Source organism: Bombina bombina, chromosome 2 (genome assembly GCF_027579735.1).
Source record: "Bombina bombina isolate aBomBom1 chromosome 2, aBomBom1.pri, whole genome shotgun sequence".
NCBI lineage: Eukaryota > Metazoa > Chordata > Amphibia > Anura > Bombinatoridae > Bombina > Bombina bombina.
In genome coordinates this window covers 420009613-420031488 of record NC_069500.1, presented here as the reverse complement: position 1 = coordinate 420031488, position 21876 = coordinate 420009613, and the positions used below count along the sequence as shown (strand labels likewise).

Genomic DNA, 21876 nt, shown 5'->3' with positions numbered 1-21876 from the left:
GACCTGCTCCGTATACGCTTGAGGATGTGGCTTTGCAGCGATCACCAGATAGCCTGGTATCAGACACTAACAACCCTGCACGAGAATGGAGAGACCCAGACAGCTAGCCCTACTTGATTGAGCTGAGAAACAAAGGGGAAAGCATGCTGAGCACGCTTGTGGGGTGCAATTATAGTGAGCTGCCAAGCCCGAAAACTAATAGAGCAAATATATGGCTGAAGGCTTACCCGATCATACAAGCACTAAGGTCTGGCGCAGTTGCGGGCTCTCACAAGCTCTATATGATATCACGAAGCTTGGCAACTTTGAGAATAGCCCCAGGCCACAAATCCTCCGCAGCTAGTGAAGAGACGGTAAGAGGCAAGGAACTGCCCATAACTACATGTGGCTACAAGACCGAAGCCGTTCCCATACATGAGCAAGTAATGTATTTTTGGACTGCCGAATCTCACAGCTACAACACAGTGTTGATCCTTAACCTAGGACAACTCATCTTTCAGGGCTATGGCTTTCAAGCATGGAGGTCGTATTGTATTTATTCCGGCCAGAGCCCAAAAATGGGAGTCAGTTAACCACGCTAAGGAACATTAACAGCCAGATAAGCATATGACCCTTTAATTTTTAAATTCTATTATCATCCTAGCACTTAGCAGGCTCTGCTTAATGTGGCTCCCTAATACTATGTTTTTTCTTTAAAATGCCTCTTCTTATGATGGTGGCTAAAAAGCTTGATATCTGATGTTTACTCCAACATAAGTTTGTTTATTTTTCTGTGGTTTACTCAGTGAGTTTATAGCATTTAAGCCTTATTTTTATTCTACATATAAAATTACTTATGCACTCTACTTTTAGTCTGGGGCTCTAAGCTTTAGATATCCTATGTATGGTCAGCATATTTTATAATGTATCCAATTGTTTGGGCCTAATGGGTCACTAATGGTGTTAACACTATATTGCATATTATCCCCACTACAACAAACTACACATAATGCCCCTGTTCCTTAGACACTCATAGAAATAATTTCAAAAGAGACATTTCTAGCTAGGGTGTGAAAATGAAGTCCTTATCAGATCGTAACTGAAATATTCTTCTGACACTAAAGCATTTGGCCATCAACCCCTTTTAAAACTTCAAAATACAACATTTGCTCCTTAATTGGAAGTGCAAACTTCAGAACACTCTTTACCACATACAGCGAGTGAAGACGAAGTATATGGGATATGTCTTTAATGCCTAATGAGATGGAAATTAGCATGCTGGAATCTCAAAGGTACATGCCCATATATGGGTTTCCTACCCAAAATGTAGCCGCTCTGTCTAGGTAAAAGGCTTGAAAAAAGAAATTCTCAGGGACTATAATCTTGACAGCCATGTGTAAATTATCTCCCATGGAGTGTCCCATGTACCAACAAAACAGCAGAAAGTATGTTGTATTGTAACTTTGAAATTCACTGAAAATATAACTGGTATAATTTTGTTTCTTATAGAACAATGATTTATCTGCTGTATTTGGTATGCCTCAGATTGTATTACATATACCTATGGACATGGGAAATACAATTCAGAATTATAATAGATTAAATAACAATTTTAATAATCCCATGTTTGAAATATATATAACATGTTTTCTGTTTTTCCAGATGGAGCTAAAAGATGATAAATACAGGATTGCCTACATGGGATGAACTAAGTCATATCATATGATTATGCACTAAATGTTTATAAAATTTTAAATACATCTCTTGAAATATAGTGAGATGGATGTATGGAAGTCACTTTGATGTGACATGACTATAAAATATTGATGTTTGATATCAAATTGTAAATTTTCTGTTATGCTAAATGAAATATAAATGCTAACAAGAGAAATGTATTAATGCAATAATTTAAAGTATGTTAAATAACCATTATATAGGGAGATATTGGGATTAACAGTATCATTTTTTTGATATAAAATAATATTAAAAACATAAAGTATTTAGTATTGGAATAATCAGAAAATTGACATGAGGCTATACTGCCTGGAATTCGGATTGTAAGTAATTAATGTAAGAAATTATGAGGATTCTAAATAATCAGTATATGGGATATTTAGAATTTAGCAAACATGAATGTTAGAAATGGTTGAGAGAATCTGTTTGTCTTGTCTGCTGCCCTCCGATGGCCGGAATCCAGTATTGCAGCCAGGAGATTGGCTGTTAAGGGATGCATTTTCCCTAGCAACCATATATCCCAGGTTGTCCAATCAGAAGTAACAAGGTTCCGAAGGGCCGCCAATATTTTTCACCTATGATTAAACAATATAAGTTGTAGGCAGGATAGGAGAAGGACGGACTGACTGGCTGCTAAGGATTTTGCTAAACTGAATGAAAACTGTGGCGTGGGAGACAGTCAAACTATAAGCAAAGTGGGCCATACTTTTTCTTATCAATTGCAATTACACTTATTTTTATATGAGGTGAGATTGTTACTATTTAGAAATACTGGATATTGATTGGTGTTCATCTTGGTAATGTATTAAAAGATTGCTGTAGTAAATAAATTTAAAGAGCAGATTATATTTTAGCTCATATCCATAGTCTATGTATTGTTAAACATATATCCTTAATGCTAAATTGTTTCATCTGTGCAAATATAGAGTTATACCGTAATTCAGAGTTTCATTGTTGGCACAAATAATATATATATAACTTCTAGTGTTTCAATTAGAGTATATATACTGTCCTATTGTTTAACTAAGCATTGTTAAAATTGTATTGCTGAATATTAGTAGCTGCTATCTTAAGTCTCATCGTGATATTTTAAATGCAACTCTGAATGAAAGGTTATCTTGAATAAGGTAAACGTGTATGAACTCTGCATAGCATATTTTAATAGTTTTTAAACGTGTATTGTATTGATTCACATTCTGATCCCTACATATATTCCAATGTGTTCATAGATATTAACTAATAAAAAGAATTCAGAAATTTATATTAATTTTATTGTCTTAGCATATGCATATTTGATAGTGGGTTTTGTTTAAAGAAAGATTGTTAAATATATTAAGTTGTAACCCTGCCATATACTCACATATTGTTTGGAGAGTACTGCTAAGATTCTTATAAATATACTGACAATATATTAGAAAAATTAGAATATCATGCAAAAGTTCATTTATTTCACTAATGCAACTTAAAAGGTGAAACTAATATATGAGATAGACTCATTACATGCAAAGCAAGATAGTTGAAGTCGTGATTTGTCGTAATTGTGATGATTATGGCTTACAGCTCATGAAAACCTCAAATCCACAATCTCAGAAAATTAGAATATTACATGCAATCAATAAAACAAGGATTGTACATAAAACAATATCGGACCTCTGAAAAGTATAAGCATGCATACTGTATGTACTCAGTACTTGGTTTGGGCCCCTTTTGCAGCAATTACTGCCTCAATGGGGCGTGGCATGGAAGCTATCAGCCTGTAGCACTGTTGAGGTGTTATGAAAGACCAGGATGCTTCAATAGCGGCCTTCAGCCTCATGTCTCATCTTTCTCTTGGCAATGCCCCATAGATTCTCTATGGGGTTCAGGTTAGGCGAGTTTACTGGCCAATCAAGCACAGTAATCCCACGGTCATTGAACCAGGTTTTGGCGCTTTTGGCAGTATGGGCAGGTGCCAAGTCCTGCTGGAAAATGAAGTCAGCAACCCCATAGAGCTTGTCTGCGGAAGGAAGCATGAAGTGCTCCAAAATCTCCTGGTAGACGGCTGCGTTGACCCTGGACTTATTGATGCACAGTGGACCAACACCAGCAGATGACTATGGAAACTTCACACTGGACTTCAAGCATCTTGCAGTGTGTGCCTCTTCATTCTTCCTCCATACTCTGGGTCCTTGGTTTCCAAATGAGATGCAAAATTTGCTCTCATCAGAAAAAGAGGACTTTGGACCACTGAGCAACAGACTTGACAAGAGGAATACCACATTTGAAGCCCATGTCCTGGATCCGTCTGTGTGTGGTGGCTCTTGATGCACTGACTCCAGCCTCAGTCCACTCCTTGTGAAAGTCTCCAACACTTTTGAATGGCCTTTTCCAGACAATCCTCTCCAGGCTGCGGTCATCCCTGCTGCTTGTGTGCCTTTTTCTTCCACACCTTTCCCTTCCACATAACTTTCTATTAATGTGCTTTGATACAGCACTTTGGGAACATCCAACTTCTTTTGCAATTACCTTTTGAGGCTTTCCCTCCTTATGGAGGGTGTCAATGATGGTTTTCTGCACAACTGTCAGGTCAGCAGTCTTTCCCATGATTGTGATTCCTACTGAACCAGACAGAGACCATTTAAAGGCTCAGGAACCCTTTGCAGGTGTTATGGCTTAATTAGCTGATTAGCGTGGGACACTTTGAGCCTAGAATATTGCACCTTTTCACAATATTCTAATTTTCTGAGATTGTGGATTTGGGGTTTTCATGAGCTGTAAGCCATAATCATCACAATTATGACAAATCACGGCTTGAACTATCTTGCTTTGCATGTAATGAGTCTCTCACATATATTAGTTTCACCTTTTAAGTTGCATTAGTGAAATAAATTAACTTTTGCACGATATTCTAATTTTTCGATTTTCACCTGTATATGTCTGTCTCTTCCTGGTAATTATGAGAATCATGATATAACAAGCAAATACCTGTCTATGGCCTATATATAAAGTGATTATTGTGATGGAGAATTAGTCAGAGTTCGCTTACAATACGCTTTATATTATATTCCATTAGATTGATTCCCAGCGCTTATCTATAGTGTTTCCTAGTTGGCATAATGAACTTCCTGATATATCTAAGTACTATTTTGATCCTGACCAATAACTTTTAGCCTCCTTAAGTGGTAGGCCTAGATCCCCAAACCGTAATACCATTAGACTACATTGTAAGTGCATATATTAAATCACATATTTTGCTTATCGCTCTCCTTTGTGGTAAACATTTGGAAACCACCTTATGTTGTTTCCTGGGGTCCAAGAGTGGCCCTGTTTGTTCTTTTTCCCCTGAAATTCCCCTTTAAGTCAATTCTATAATTAGGGGGTCCAAGAGCAGACTCTATTGAACAGTGGGAATGAACATTTCTGTTTTATAATTCAATAATTTTAAGGGGAGATTTATATTTTCTATTAGAAAAATGTAGGTCTTATTTAACTATTACAATTAGATGTTTAGGTAGTGTTGATTATGTAACTCTGACATGGTGCTAAAAGGGTATACTGCATAAGTGTATTGATCTGACTCACCAACATTACCTGTATATTTATGTCCACATTGAAACTGTCTATTGTAACTTCCCTGTTATGTTTTTGTTAAATACCTCAAAAGAAAATATTTTAAAAAATAAAATAAAAAAAATATGGTGGAGCCAGGGTCGTGTCATGGAAGCGGCCGTGTCATGCCGCAATGAGGCTACGGGTGAGATCCTGCTAATTTACCACTAATAATAGGATATTTTCATCATCAAGCACTGTTTTTATACTTGTAGGATATACAACTCACAGCATCATTTGACAATAATATTGCTTAGCTTGTGATCACCAAGCACTAGACAGGACCATCAAGGCTAAAGGAGGCGGTCTACAAAGCAGCACTCAGCATCCATTGCAGTAACTGGCAGGCAGTCTGTGGCTTAAATGACTATACCAGATTTTCTAGAAGAGCTGCATACTCTACTGCTGGGATACAGGGCTGCTTTCAAAGCAGACCTGCATGCCCCATTAAACTCACATTTTTCTGACTTATCAGCTACAGCATTGTGTCATCAGGAGGATTGCAATACCTCAGGGCCCCCCGGGCATTTGTCACCTCCACAAGATGTAAATAAGTTTACTTTGACGACTGAGGGACTTAGTTCAGCCAGATCAGTCTCAGAGCCTTGATGTTTGCTTGACAACAATCGACGATGGTGTAAGTACCCCCGCCGCTAAGGAGAGTTGTGGGGACAGGATCCTAAGGGACATAGCTACATCTGCGAAGTAGTAGATATCACAAATCAGAAGAGTAAAGACCCTGAATCAAGGGGCAAGCTTCCATTAACACAGTGCAGGCATCACTTTCACCAATTGCCCTTGGAGAGACAATGGGTCATTAGCTCATAAAGATCAGCTAGTAAATATATTTTCTACTTGGGTCTTTCTGAAATGAACTAGGTTGAGGAAAACCTTTATTTACCAAGAATCCGCTATGTATCAAAGATGTTTGGAACCTGCTCTTTGTTATTGCCACTTTATAATTGGTATTGGCTGACTTACCCCCCACCCCCATCTGCGAAGCTGCTTTAAAAAAAAAAAAAAAAAAAAAAAAGGTTTTATCTTATTATATCTTACAATATATAATGGCTAATTTGCCTGAGTTTTAAGAGACACTTTCATTAAGATATTGTAGTGACTTCAGTTACTAAATTTATTACCAGTTAAAAAAATAAATATATGTATTTCTTACTTCCTTACAACTAATTATGCTTTATCATTTTTCAAGTTCTTGTTGTTCATACCAGCTTTTTAGACACATTACAGATATGGCGTTCTCCAGCCTATTATCTCTATACCAGAGAACATTGAAACCAGACTTCATTTGCCCAATAACATACCTTTGCTTCATTGTTATGGGAATATCTGGTTAGATGTACTGTATATTGAGACGAGGTGCGTCTTTTACGTCCTCCAAATACCATTATTTCTTCTATCTCTTAACAGACCTCTGGTTAAATTCCTCCTAGACCTTCAAAAGGGCTAATGCTCAAGTCCAGCTGTGTGTCTGCCAAGTGACAATTCACATATTGCCTGCTCTCTTAATTAGTTCTCATCACAGGCTTAATTTTCTCTGGTTTTAATTTATACTTTTTAACTTATATTACTATACAATATGTTTATTGCCATAGACATTAAACTGCTAAATAGAAATACTTAGTGATGGAGTTCAACTTAAACCTATCATAATGCAGGTACCATGTCTTTTTTTTACATTTCTCTATTCAAGGGTCCAAGAGTGGTCCCATGACCTGCCCTAAGCCCTCCTGTCATACATGATAAGGAGTAGTTGATACCTGGATCAGCTACCCAGCAGAGGTGATATGGTGGTCTCAGCATTGCCAGGTTTAATCTGAACTGTTCTTTCTTTGTGAGGAATCTGTGTTTGTTCAGGAATGCTGTGGTCTCAAGACCCCCCTCCCCTAGGTGCATGGTATTTCTTGATACTGGGAGTTAAGGCTGGCTATAAGTGGTTGAATGATCGTAAATTAACACAAAGGCAGTGGTCTTGACAATACAAAGAAAAACTGAGTTATAACTGAATGTTACAGAAAAAAATATTCATAACTGGCCTGGGCCATAACATCTAAGGAGTTCTCCACATACCTATTGAAATCTGGATAATTGTATTTTATTTTCATGTCCTATTTTATTATAAAGAATTGTATCTTTGCATATCTTGTTTTTTTTATTATTTTTGTATGTTTTGATATTTTGGCACTGTGTAACCTGTATTGGTATTTTTCTTATAAAAAACATATAGAAAATCTTATTCTGTCTTTTGGCTCATTACCTATTTATTAATTGTGTGAGTTATTGGGGTTTCTAAGACAACCTTTATTCAAAATTCTTGGTGGTGGCAGCATTGATAACTGGGGTGGTGTAGGCAGGATTTGGGGGTTAATTTGGTGTCCCTTTATGTCCTTTGTAGAGATAAAGGTTAAGGGAACCAGTGGCTGAGTGCTATTAACCCCTTCATGCCCACAGCCTCCCCATAGTGATGGCTGGGTGCATAGGCTTAATCATCACACCTATCTTGTATATTTTAAGCTGTTTGCTGGTTCAAGAGAGAGCTTTCTATTCATGGGAGGCTTCTTTACAATGATTATGATTTTCTCTCTTTGTGAAAGGTTTCATAGCTATTCAAGTTGCTAGAGTATACAATTGTTCTCGCTCTCTTGATTTTCTCATTACAAGAAACCCCTCAAATGTTATTATATAACCTTTAAAATAAGGTAAACTATATATTGTGCAGTCCTATTAAGGTTACTATGATTATTGCTATTTGTTTAAGTCACACAGTTTATTCACTGTTTTCTACAGTTTATTTTATGTTCTTTTATATTAATACAGCGGTATTGTAACCTTTTTCATTCACCTGCAATGCGTAATTACTTTATGTATATTATGTTATATGACTTCAATTAAAAAAAAAAAATTAAAAGTGAGGAGCCTAGGGCTCCCTGGTTCCTGGGTTTGTCAAGCCCTCGGCTATCTTTAGTTTGTCCACTGCTGTAAATAGTGTCTAGTATGAAGCTGGTTTTGATAACTTAGGTTACATAATATGCTTTTTAGCTTATCTAGGGAGAATATGATGAGCACTTTTTTTTTTTTACACCGAAAGACACCCACCCACATATAGCAGATAGCCAAACCAGTACTGAAACAGTTATCAGTAGAGGTAATGGAATATGACAGTATATCGTCGATCTGAATAAGGGAGGTAGGAGATGAATCTCTACAACCGATAACAGAGAACCAATGAAATAGATCTCCCGTGAGGAAAACCATTGCATTCAATAGGTGATACTCCCTTCACATCCCTCTGACATTCACTGTACTCAGAGGAATCGGGCTTCAAAATGCTGAGAAGCGCATAGCAACGTAGAATCTAAGCACAAACTTACATCACCACCTCCATAGGAGGCAAAGTTAGTAAAACTGAATTAAGGGTGTGATGAGGGGTGTATTTATAGGCATTTTGAGGTTTGGGAAACTTTGCCCCTCCTGGTAGGATTGTATATCCCATATGTCACTAGCTCATGGACTCTTGCCAATTAAATGAAAGAAATCAACGTACTTACTACACATTAACATTTTACATTATAAGGAATTGTTTCATGTCCATTTTTTAAGGTAATATTAAAAATTGAATGTTAATTCAGATGAATCTGTGCCTGGTTTTTAATAATCCTATTAAAACCAAGGGCACTTTAATTCATCAAAATTGACATTTCACTCGTTTTCTTCAAATACTTACCTTTTAATCTTCACAGCCGCTCCAGCGATTCCCCCGGCCGTCGGAAACCTCTTCATACATAAGAAATGATGAATTCGGCTTCCTCCAATCACAGTTTCTCCCCGGGGGGGAATCATAGCCTGAGGCAACACCATGATTGGAGGAAGCCGGATTCGTCATTTTGGACCCACGAAGAGGGCTTACGATGGGCGGAGGAAGCACTGCAGCGTCTGTCATGATTAAAAGGTAAGTATTTGAAGAAAACAAGTGAAATGTAAATTTATTAATTAAAGTGCCCTTGTTTTTAATAGGATTATTAAAAACCAGGCACGATTCATCTAAATTGACATTCACTTTAATTGCTATAAACTATTTTCCAATACTAATTTTGCTATTTTGCACATTAGTTATTTACTTTGTTTTATTCATGAATTTATTTCTTCACTGTTACTTTTTGATGACAATGTGCACTAAGGTTTTCTCCATCCACAGCAATATCTTGGGTTTAAAACATAGATGTCAGCTATCTATGAAAGCCTCTTCAGAGCACACCTAGCTATGAGAACGTGTCCTGATGAAGTAACATGGGCAGTTCTGCTTTTTTACCATTTTCCCTATTGCTGTATTTTTTGTTATTTCAAAGAGAGAGAGAGCGAGAGCGCGAGAGCGAGAGAGCGCGAGAGCGAGAGAGAGCGAGCGAGAGAGAGCGAGCGAGAGAGACCCAAAAACATACGAGCCAGGGGTAAAATTCTAGAAGCCAGTGGCTCCCTATCCCTGGTTCCTGGGGGGGCTGACTTTATGACATTCTGTATCAAAACTAAACTGTACTCTAGAGAGATTAATTTAGTTTTTCTTTTATTCAAAATTATAACGTCAGAAATGAGTGTTGAATTAATTTATAAAATAACAATTTAGTTTATTCATGAAATTACCTGCCTAAAAGGGTAATATAAAAATAAATAGTTGAAAGAAAAGTGTCTTATGTAGAGACATGAGGAGACCTTAAAGGACTAGTACACTCAGGAGAGGGAAAACAAAATTTATGCTTACCTGATAAATTCCTTTCTCCTGTAGTGTGGTCAGTCCACGGGTCATCATTACTTCTGGGATATTAACTCCTCCCCAACAGGAAGTGCAAGAGGATTCACCCAGCAGAGCTGCTATATAGCTCCTCCCCTCTACGTCACCTCCAGTCATTCGACCAAGGACCAACGAGAAAGGAGAAGCCAAAGGGTGTAGTGGTGACTGGAGTATAATTCAAAATTTTTTTACCTGCCATAAAAAACAGGGCGGGCCGTGGACTGACCACACTACAGGAGAAAGGAATTTATCAGGTAAGCATAAATTTTGTTTTCTCCTGTTAAGTGTGGTCAGTCCACGGGTCATCATTACTTCTGGGATACCAATACCAAAGCTAAAGTACACAGATGACGGGAGGGACAGGCAGGCTCTTTATACGGAAGGAACCACTGCCTGAAGAACCTTTCTCCCAAAAACAGCCTCCGAGGAAGCAAAAGTGTCAAATTTGTAAAATTTGGAAAAAGTATGAAGAGAAGACCAAGTTGCAGCCTTGCAAATCTGTTCAACAGAAGCCTCATTCTTAAAGGCCCAAGTGGAAGCCACAGCTCTAGTAGAATGTGCTGTAATTCTTTCAGGAGGCTGCTGTCCAGCAGTCTCATAGGCTAACCGAATTATGCTACGAAGCCAAAAAGAGAGAGGTGTAGCCGAAGCTTTTTGACCTCTCCTCTGACCAGAATAAACGACAAACAGGGAAGACGTTTGTCGAAAATCCTTAGTTGCCTGTAGATAAAATTTCAGGGCACGGACTACATCTAGATTGTGTAGCAGACGTTCCTTCTTCGAAGAAGGATTAGGACACAAAGATGGAACCACAATCTCTTGATTGATATTCCTGTTAGTGACCACCTTAGGTAGGAACCCAGGTTTAGTACGCAGAACTACCTTGTCTGAATGAAAAATCAGATAAGGAGAATCACAATGTAAAGCGGATAACTCAGAGACTCTTCGAGCCGAGGAAATCGCCATTAAAAATATAACTTTCCAAGATAACAGCTTGATATCAATGGAATGAAGGGGTTCAAACGGAACACCCTGTAAAACATTAAGAACTAAGTTCAAACTCCATGGTGGAGCAACAGTTTTAAACACAGGCTTGATCCTAGCTAAAGCCTGACAAAAAGCTTGAACGTCTGGAACTTCTGACAGACGTTTGTGTAAAAGAATGGACAGAGCTGAAATCTGTCCCTTTAAGGAACTAGCGGATAAACCCTTTTCTAAACCTTCTTGTAGAAAAGACAATATCCTCGGAATCCTAACCTTACTCCATGAGTAACTCTTGGATTCGCACCAATATAAGTATTTGCGCCATATCTTATGGTAAATCTTTCTGGTAACAGGCTTCCTAGCCTGTATTAAGGTATCAATAACTGACTCAGAAAAACCACGTTTTGATAAAATTAAGCGTTCAATTTCCAAGCAGTCAGCTTCAGAGAAATTAGATTTTGATGTTTGAAGGGACCCTGGATCAGAAGGTCCTGTTTCAGAGGTAGAGACCAAGGTGGACAGGATGACATGTCCACTAGATCTGCATACCAAGTCCTGCATGGCCATGCAGGCGCTATTAGAATCACTGATGCTCTCTCCTGTTTGATTCTGGCAATCAATCGACGAAGCATCGGGAAGGGTGGAAATACATAAGCCATCCCGAAGGTCCAAGGTGCTGTCAAAGCATCTATCAGAACCGCTCCCGGATCCCTGGATCTGGACCCGTAACGAGGAAGCTTGGCATTCTGTCGAGACGCCATGAGATCTATCTCTGGTTTGCCCCAACGTCGAAGTATTTGGGCAAAGACCTCCGGATGAAGTTCCCACTCCCCCGGATGAAAAGTCTGACGACTTAAGAAATCCGCCTCCCAGTTCTCCACTCCCGGGATGTGGATTGCTGACAGGTGGCAAGAGTGAGACTCTGCCCAGCGAATTATCTTCGATACTTCCATCATTGCTAGGGAGCTTCTTGTCCCTCCCTGATGGTTGATGTAAGCTACAGTCGTGATGTTGTCCGACTGAAACCTGATGAACCCCCGAGTTGTTAACTGGGGCCAAGCCAGAAGGGCATTGAGAACTGCTCTCAATTCCAGAATGTTTATTGGTAGGAGACTCTCCTCCTGATTCCATTGTCCCTGAGCCTTCAGAGAATTCCAGACAGCGCCCCAACCTAGTAGGCTGGCGTCTGTTGTTACAATTGTCCAGTCCGGCCTGCTGAATGGCATCCCCCTGGACAGATGTGGCCGAGAAAGCCACCATAGAAGAGAATTTCTGGTCTCTTGATCCAGATTCAGAGTAGGGGACAAGTCTGAGTAATCCCCATTCCACTGACTTAGCATGCACAATTGCAGCGGTCTGAGATGTAGGCGTGCAAAGGGTACTATGTCCATTGCCGCTACCATTAAGCCTATCACCTCCATGCATTGAGCTACTGACAGGTGTTGAATGGAATGAAGGACACGGCATGCATTTTGAAGCTTTGTTAACCTGTCTTCTGTCAGGTAAATCTTCATTTCTACAGAATCTATAAGAGTCCCCAAGAAGGGAACTCTTGTGAGTGGAAGGAGAGAACTCTTCTTTTCGTTCACCTTCCATCCATGCGGCCTTAGAAATGCCAGTACTAACTCTGTATGAGACTTGGCAGTTTGAAAGCTTGAAGCTTGTATCAGAATGTCGTCTAGGTACGGAGCTACCGAAATTCCTCGCGGTCTTAGTACCGCCAGAAGAGTACCCAGAACCTTTGTGAAGATTCTTGGAGCCATAGCCAATCCGAATGGAAGAGCTACAAACTGGTAATGCCTGTCTAGGAAGGCAAACCTTAGATACGGGTAATGATCTTTGTGAATCGGTATGTGAAGGTAAGCATCCTTTAAATCCACTGTGGTCATGTACTGACCCTTTTGGATCATGGGTAGGATTGTCCGAATAGTTTCCATTTTGAACGATGGAACTCTTAGGAATTTGTTTAGGATCTTTAAATCCAAGATTGGCCTGAAAGTTCCCTCTTTTTTGGGAAAAACAGATTTGAGTAAAACCCTTGTCCTTGTTCCGACCGCGGAACCGGATGGATCACTCCCATTAGTAAAAGATCTTGTACACAGCGTAGAAACGCCTCTTTCTTTATTTGGTTTGTTGACAACCTTGACAGATGAAATCTCCCTTTTGGGGGAGAGGATTTGAAGTCCAGAAGGTATCCCTGAGATATGATCTCTAACGCCCAGGGATCCTGGACATCTCTTGCCCAAGCCTGGGCGAAGAGAGAAAGTCTGCCCCCCACTAGATCCGTTCCCGGATCGGGGGCCCTCAATTCATGCTGTCTTAGGGGCAGCAGCAGGTTTCCTGGCCTGCTTGCCCTTGTTCCAGGACTGGTTAGGTCTCCAGCCTTGTCTGTAGCGAGCAACAGCTCCTTCCTGTTTTGGTGCAGAGGAAGTTGATGCTGCTCCTGCTTTGAAATTACGAAAGGAACGAAAATTAGACTGTCTAGCCTTAGGTTTGGCTCTGTCTTGAGGCAGGGCATGGCCTTTACCTCCTGTAATGTCAGCGATAATTTCTTTCAACCCAGGCCTGAATAAGGTCTGCCCTTTGAAAGGAATATTAAGCAATTTAGATTTAGAAGTAACATCAGCTGACCAGGATTTTAGCCACAGTGCTCTGCGCGCCTGAATGGCGAATCCGGAATTCTTAGCCGTAAGTTTAGTTAAATGTACTACGGCATCCGAAATAAATGAGTTAGCTAACTTAAGGGCTTTAAACTTGTGTGTAATCTCATCTAATGGAGCTGATTCAAGTGTCTCTTCCAGATACTCAAACCAAAATGCTGCTGCAGCCGTGACAGGCGCAATGCATGCAAGAGGTTGCAATATAAAACCTTGTTGAACAAACATTTTCTTAAGGTAACCCTCTAACTTTTTATCCATTGGATCTGAAAAGGCACAGCTATCCTCCACCGGGATAGTGGTACGCTTAGCTAAAGTAGAAACTGCTCCCTCCACCTTAGGGACCGTTTGCCATAAGTCCCGTGTGGTGGCGTCTATTGGAAACATCTTTCTAAATATTGGAGGGGGTGAGAACGGCACACCGGGTCTATCCCACTCCTTAGTAACAATTTCAGTAAGTCTCTTAGGTATATGAAAAACGTCAGTACTCGACGGTAGCGCAAAATATTTATCCAACCTACACAATTTCTCTGGTATTGCAACTGTGTTACAATCATTCAGAGCCGCTAACACCTCCCCTAGTAATACACGGAGGTTTTCCAGCTTAAATTTAAAATATCTGAATCCAGTCTGTTTGGATCAGAACCGTCACCCGCAGAATGAAGCTCTCCGTCCTCATGTTCTGCAAATTGTGACGCAGTGTCTGACATGGCCCTAATATTATCAGCGCACTCTGTTCTCACCCCAGAGTGATCACGCTTACCTCTTAGTTCTGGTAATTTAGCCAAAACTTCAGTCATAACAGTAGCCATATCCTGTAATGTGATTTGTAATGGCCGCCCAGATGTACTCGGCGCTACAATATCACGCACCTCCCGAGCGGGAGATGCAGGTACTGACACGTGAGGCGAGTTAGTCGGCATAACTCTCCCCTCGTTGTTTGGTGAAATATGTTCAATTTGTACAGATTGACTTCTATTTAAAGTAGCATCAATACAGTTAGTACATAAATTTCTATTGGGCTCCACTTTGGCTTTAGCACATATAGCACAGATATCTTCCTCTGAATCAGACATGTTTAACACACTAGCAAATAAACTAGCAACTTGGAAATACTTTTCAAGTAATTTACTACAATATGAAAACGTACTGTGCCTATAAGAAGCACAGAAAAAGTTATGACAGTTGAAAATTGATAAACTGAAAAGTTATAGCATCAAATCTTTGTAAAAAAAAAAACACACTTTTAGCAAAGGATTGCTCCCATTAGCAAAGGATAACTAACCCTGATAGCAGAAAAAAAATACAGAAATAAACGTTTTTTATCACAGTCAACTACAATCTCACAGCTCTGCTGTGAGTGATTACCTCCCTCAAAACAAGATTTGAAGACCCCTGAGTTCTGTAGAGATGAACCGGATCATGCAGGGAAGACAATAAACCTCTGACTGAATTTTTTGATGCGTAGCAAAAGTGCCAAAAAAGGCCCCTCCCCCTCATACACAACAGTGAGAGAGATCAGTAAACTGTCATAAATTAAATAAAAACGACTGCCAAGTGGAAAAAAATAGTGCCCAAAACATTTTTTCACCCAGTACCTCAGAAAATTAAACGATTTTACATGCCAGCAAAAAACGTTTAACATAAATAAATTAAGTGTTATTAAAAAGCCTGTTGCTAGTCCCTGCAAAATAGGCTAAAGTATTATGCATACAGTATAATTCCAGTGAAGTGCCATTCCCCAGAATACTGAAGTGTAAAAAATATACATACATGACAGCCTGATACCAGTTGCTGCTACTGCATTTAAGGCTGAGTTTACATTATATCGGTATGGCAGAATTTTCTCATCAATTCCATTGTCAGAAAATAATAAGCTGCTACATACCTCTTGCAGATTAATCTGCCCGCTGTCCCCTGATCTGAAGTTTACCTCTCCTCAGATGGCCGAGAAACAGCAATATGATCTTAACTACGCCGGCTAAAATCATAGGAAAAACTCAGGTAGATTCTTCTTCAAATTCTACCAGAGAAGGAATAACACACTCCGGTGCTATTATAAAATAACAAACTTTTGATTGAAGGTATAAAACTAAGTATAATCACCACAGTCCTCTCACACATCCTATCTATTCGTTGGGTGCAAGAGAATGACTGGAGGTGACGTAGAGGGGAGGAGCTATATAGCAGCTCTGCTGGGTGAATCCTCTTGCACTTCCTGTTGGGGAGGAGTTAATATCCCAGAAGTAATGATGACCCGTGGACTGACCACACTTAACAGGAGAAATATTTATTGATAATAATAATAATAATAATAATAATAATAATAATAATAATAATAATAATGTTATAGTAACTAAAGTTGTTGCAACAACATAAATATATTTAAATTAAAAAAAACAATTTTTTTGTCTTAAAGTATTCCTCATAGGGGTGTCCAAACTTTGCTCTCCAGTGGTTTTGGAACTACATTTCCCATGATGCTCAGCTAGATAAAATGCTGGCTGAGCATCATGGGAAATGTAGTTCCAAAACCTCTGGAGAGCAAAGTTTGGACACCCTGACCTAAGCCAAAGATATTCATACTCCTGGAACGCCCAGGTGAAAGGGCTGGTCAGCCAATAGCTTTTACACATCCCCCGGCCAATCAATAGTACCAATGCAAATGAGTCACTTGTTATAGTTTTGTTAGCAATCATGGTACAATTAATGACCGCATTGAACACTAATAAATTGCGAACAGCTTCTTGCAATGTAGGAAGAACAGGTTATCTGCTGTAATACTCCAAACGTTCCTGGCTCCACAGCATTCGTTCAATTTTGTTCAGAGCCCTGTCGCGTTCTTCAGCTGAGGTATGGTTTGAGCAGCTGCACTGGGGTAGGAGTCGGGTGCCATGGAAAACTGTTACAGGGAACTAATCAACACTCCAAACGTTTCTGGCACACCAGACAAAGGAGCAGTGATGCAGGAGCGATAATAAAGCATTACACACTTTAATCCAGCATATTAAAAGGAAACTGAGCACCCTCAATTGTATAAAATCATGAAAGCAAAAAGTCCAGCATATTGCGACTATGTGCCGTGATATTCTGGACACTTTTTCATGATTTTATACAATTGAGGGTGGTCAGTTTCCACTCATGCTGGAATAAAGTGTGTAAAGCTTTTTTAATCGCTCCTGTATCGCTGCTCCTTTGTCTGGTGTGCCAGGAACGTTTGGAGTGTTGATTAGTTCCCTGTAACAGTTTTCCACGGCACCCAACTCCTACCCCAGTGCAGCTGCACAAATCATACCTCAGCTGAAGAACGCAACAGGGCTCTGATCAGAGTTGAAAGAATGGTGTGGAGCATACGTTTTCATTTTTATCAGGCAGCAGCACAACAACCTGATCACTGCTGAAAACAAACAAGCTCGTCCGTATTCACACAATATCAGTGACATTATCGCGGAGCCGATAAAATAGGTCAGGGGGTCCAGCTGCACAAACACATCGGCAAGCTTCCTTCCACCAAACAATTCAGACGTCAATAGTCCATAAATCAGCTGAGCAGTCTAAAAGGCTATACAAATAATACCAATGAAAACAAATAAGGGACATGAAATCCAAAAAAAAAATGTATTTCTTGATTTAGATAAAGAATATAATTGTGAACATCTTTCCAAAGTACTACTATTATCTAATTTACTTGGTTCTCTTGGTAAAATTTGTTAAAAAGCATACCTAGGTAGGCTCAGGAGCTGGAAGCTAGCTGCTGATTGGTGGCTACACAAATATACCTTTTATTATTAGCTTATTTATGTGTTCAGCTAGCTCCCAGTAGTGCATCGCTGCTCCTTTAATAAAGATTCATAGAGAATGAAGCAAAACTGATTTGAAAAAATAAATAGCAATTTGAGAGAAAAAAGTTTGAAATGTTATGCTCTAATTTTGGGGTTACATGTCACTTTAAGAACACTTTATACACTTCTGGATTAAAAAGAATATGTTTTAATGCATTCAATTTAAAAATGTTGCTAAATAAAACAAATATAATTTAAACTGAAAAAAGATTATGAAATGTGACCCTTTTCATGCACTTGTTAAGAGAGGAAATTTAGCAATAAAATGTTTGTTACTATAGTTTGCAGTTACAAAAACACAAAATCAGGATTTGATCATGTGGGTTTGCAAATCAATTCAAGTACTATATTACTCAATTGTTTTCTATCATGTGTATGATAGATAATCCCTTTATTACCTATGCCCCACTTTTTACCTCTAATTACCTTGTATCTAAGGCAGCCTCTGCAAACTGCCCGCTTATTTCAGTTCTTTTAAAAGAATTGATTTTCGCCAATCAGTGCTGGCTTCTAGGTATCTCCCCGTGCGTGAGCACCATGTTATCTATATGACACACATTCAGATAAGAGGCAGTCTTCAAGGTGTAAGAAATTAGCATATGAGCCTTCCCTATAGCAGTGTTTTTCAACCAGTGTGCCGTGGCACACTAGTGTGCCATGAGAGATCCTCAGGTGTGCCGCGGCAGACTGACAACAGTGTGACATACTTTTTAAATTTTGCTTGTTTTTTACTCCCAGTGCAGGGGTGTCCCTCAAATTTTCAAATATATTGAGAGGTATGTGACAGGCTCATCAGGCAGACAGGCAGGCATCATTTACAACCATGACATATTGACATTCATTCACAGACAATCATTATGATTGTTTGTGAATGAACGTCAGTATGTCATGTATAGTGTGTAGGAGACATGGCATCACAGCACAATACATACAGTGTGTGTGTGTGTGTGTATCTATATATATATATATATATATATATATATATATATATATATATATATATATATATATATATATATATATATATATATATGCTGTATTAGGCCACAATATGTGATTTTTTAAAATTTTGGGATGGTGGTGTGCCACAGGATTTTTTAATATAAAAAAGTGTGCCACGGCAAAAAAAAGGTTGAAAATCACTGCCCTATAGGTTTAGCATTCAACTAAGAATACCAACAGAACAAAGCAAAATTGGTGATAAAAGTAAATTGGAAGGTTGTTTAAAATTACATGCCCTATCTGAATCATGAAAGTTTATTTTGGACTAGACTATCCCTTTAAATGCATAATTACATACAACTGACTTCTGAAACTATACTGATCACTGGCTGACATAGCCAATTCCCACTGGAAAAAAATGGTTTAGTCAAGACAGGAATATCTGGGGGGGGGGGGGGTTAAAAAAAACAAAGCTATATAATACATATTGAAATATTCTTTTGCAGACAGAAAATATATTTTTTTTTGAGTATCATGTCCCTTTAATGCAGTATTGTGTAATGGACAATTATAAATAGATGTAAACTGAAATTTGATAACAAAGACAAATCTTTATATAATTTGAACACTATTTTTCCATTATATTCATGTTCTCTTGGTGTTGGCCATGTACTAATAGTAATGCATTGGTAACCCAGAAAAAGTAAAAAGCTCTAGTGTTAGGGGAAAGTATTAGTACAGTAATAAGATGTTTTGTGTGATTAAACCCTGGAAGGGGGTTACATTGTGACAAATTTGTTTAAACTTAAGGAGCCAGTAAGAATATTTAGAAGCCAAACATACTTTTAGGAATGAGAGTAAAATTTGTATATAAATCAATGGATAATAACCCAAAAAGTTAGGAGCCAGGGGTAAAATTTTAGGAGCCAATGGCTCCCTGGCTACTGGATTTGTTGAGCCCCTGGGTTAAAAGAAAGCTAAAGTCCCTCTAGGGACTCACAACACCAAGAACCAAATTTGTCATGTTCAAAACCAGTATGACAGTGTGGCTGCTGCAGGAATTTAACTATGTGTTTAACCCTCACTGGAAGGATAAACACATAGGGGCAACAGCCAGTTCCAAAAAAAAAAAATAATCTACAACTTAAGACCATTTTATGTTTGCACTAGTGTGTCCCTTTAAATGTGTGCATTATTCTCAAGTAAAATTGTGACTTTTTAAATTAAAAACCATGAGAAATTTGCAACTTTCTTCACCTCCCACCCAATAGTAAACAGGTTGGATGGCAATTGACTCAGGAAATCTTTCAATCTTCTTCCTCAGTTTAAGCATCATTATATTATAAATCTCCTTGAAATCAGAAAGGCTTTATAAAAAGTGCCTCAGCAACTAAAAAAAAAAAAAAAAAATCACCAGTGCCAACTAGACCAAGACATGTATCTGCTTACTACAGCTATATGGTACTGTAAAAACCATTACAAAGCCCTGACAAGCAGAGACATTAAAGCGATATAAAGAATGGAAGAACTTAAATACCCATCATGTGACCTTGGACAAGTTTTTCCTTGTGCCAAAATTACCCAAATGGTTATTGGAACTGCTATGCAGTGGAAGCTTGTCTGAGTTATTCTAGCAGAAGTGTTATGCACCATCAGAGCAGTGTATAATTGGACTATGGATATAAACATGGAAGATGCACAGCAAAGTTGACCGTCAGTTTATTTACATACTGCAAATATAGCTAGAATAGGATGGCAAGGCCCAGCTGTTCTGACACTCCCAACTCGTCTTATATAGGAAATTGGGGGAGAGGTGCTAGGTCAGCACTTCCCCACTCTCTATTCATTTTAATACACATTCCTTTAATTCCAGGCTTTAACCTGTTCATCTCTGTGAATACAAAAGATCATTTTCCATTGGGAATGATGACTTTTGCTTAACATTGCAACAGTTTTGTTAAATCAAATAATCAAGGTGCAACAATGTATTATAATGGGTTAATCATTACAACTAGTCAGAAACAAAAGCAAGAGATGCAGTTTAAAACTAAAGTCTAAAAGATGCCAAATTCCTATTGCAGACATGAAGAGCCTAGCATATGTCTCATGATGTGCAGCTGATGACACAAAACAAACAAAAAACTCTAATTGCCACCTCTGTTGATACCCAGAGATTGTAGAAAGGGCCATCTCCAAGCATAGTGCCCCTTCCATCATATTCACTGCTGAAAATCAATAACCCAGAAAGGAGAGGGGAGGGAGGCAAAGCACACATCTGCATTACCCGCAGCAGCTCCCCCGCAACCTGCACAGGCCAAGGAAAGGAACATGCACACTGCATCAAAACACAACAATGCAGACATCTGCAACAAATGTATCACATGCAGAATTTAGAAAACTACACAAAACCAGCATTACTAAATGAATAGGCATCATGAGAACACAGGAGTGAAGCATCCACAGACAGATCCACATACTGAGGGGGTCTTACATAACAAGTTACACAGTATGACTGACTGCAAACTCTAGGCCAGGAATGATCATGAAGGAATCCTGTGATCTATCATTCAGGGGTCTCAGCAGATGTAATATGTTTTTAACCCAATGTATTTAATTATCAAGAAATTAATTTCACAAAAAGAATGGTTCTGATTTCCAAAGAATTAATTTTCAGTGGAAGATGTGGATTTTATATTCCCATGTATCTCACACAAGAAATCAGCTCTCCCATGCACACATCACTGCCCCCAGTACCAAAAGCATTTGCCTACTCATCGTCCTACGTGTGCACTTATAACTAAATATGCCCATGTAAATATGAGCAGGCCCATCCCTTGGCTAAAACACAGTTATCTCTCCATACATCTAGACTCTATTATCCCTCTCTCGTGATGCCCTCATGAGAAAGATGCCAATAACTCCGGTGCAGTAGCCCTCTTTTGCCTTTAACTTGTAGCAGTTACCAAATTACCTGGAAGTGCTCCTGGAAGCGGATGGGTAGAATCTGAGCCATTGTGGCGAGTCGGTGACCGAGACTAGTATTATTCGTGTCCTGAACAGACTCCGCCGGCGGCGCCCGGGACATACGGTGTGAGACTCAAGCAACGCAAGCTCAGTGACAAGGCCGGAACGCGCAGGCGCAGGGGTGGGGGATAGGAAAGGGGGTGTCACCATGGAAACCAGGGCAAGGCTTCTGTGGATGGTTTATGATGAATCTTATTAATGGCGCCCTCTGCAGAATGCTTTGGTAGCGCTGAAGGATGTACAGAAACTGAGGACACAAATCCGTTATTTTGCAAGCTTGTAGTATAAGGATCTAAAGTCACACGGGGTCAAATCTCTTTAAATATTA

General features: G+C 39.1%; 1 protein-coding gene across 1 annotated transcript in view; it reads right to left on the bottom strand.

Annotated features, from left to right (window-relative positions):
* The window catches only part of CLTCL1 (clathrin heavy chain like 1), a 314203-nt gene extending 292558 nt beyond the window's left edge, over positions 1-21645 (bottom strand). The window contains exon 1 of the mRNA XM_053701960.1: positions 21496-21645. Coding sequence (XP_053557935.1) covers positions 21496-21609 — 114 coding nt within the window. The 5' untranslated portion in view covers positions 21610-21645. The remainder of the gene's footprint in view (positions 1-21495) is intronic.
* Positions 21646-21876: the final 231 nt, after the last annotated feature.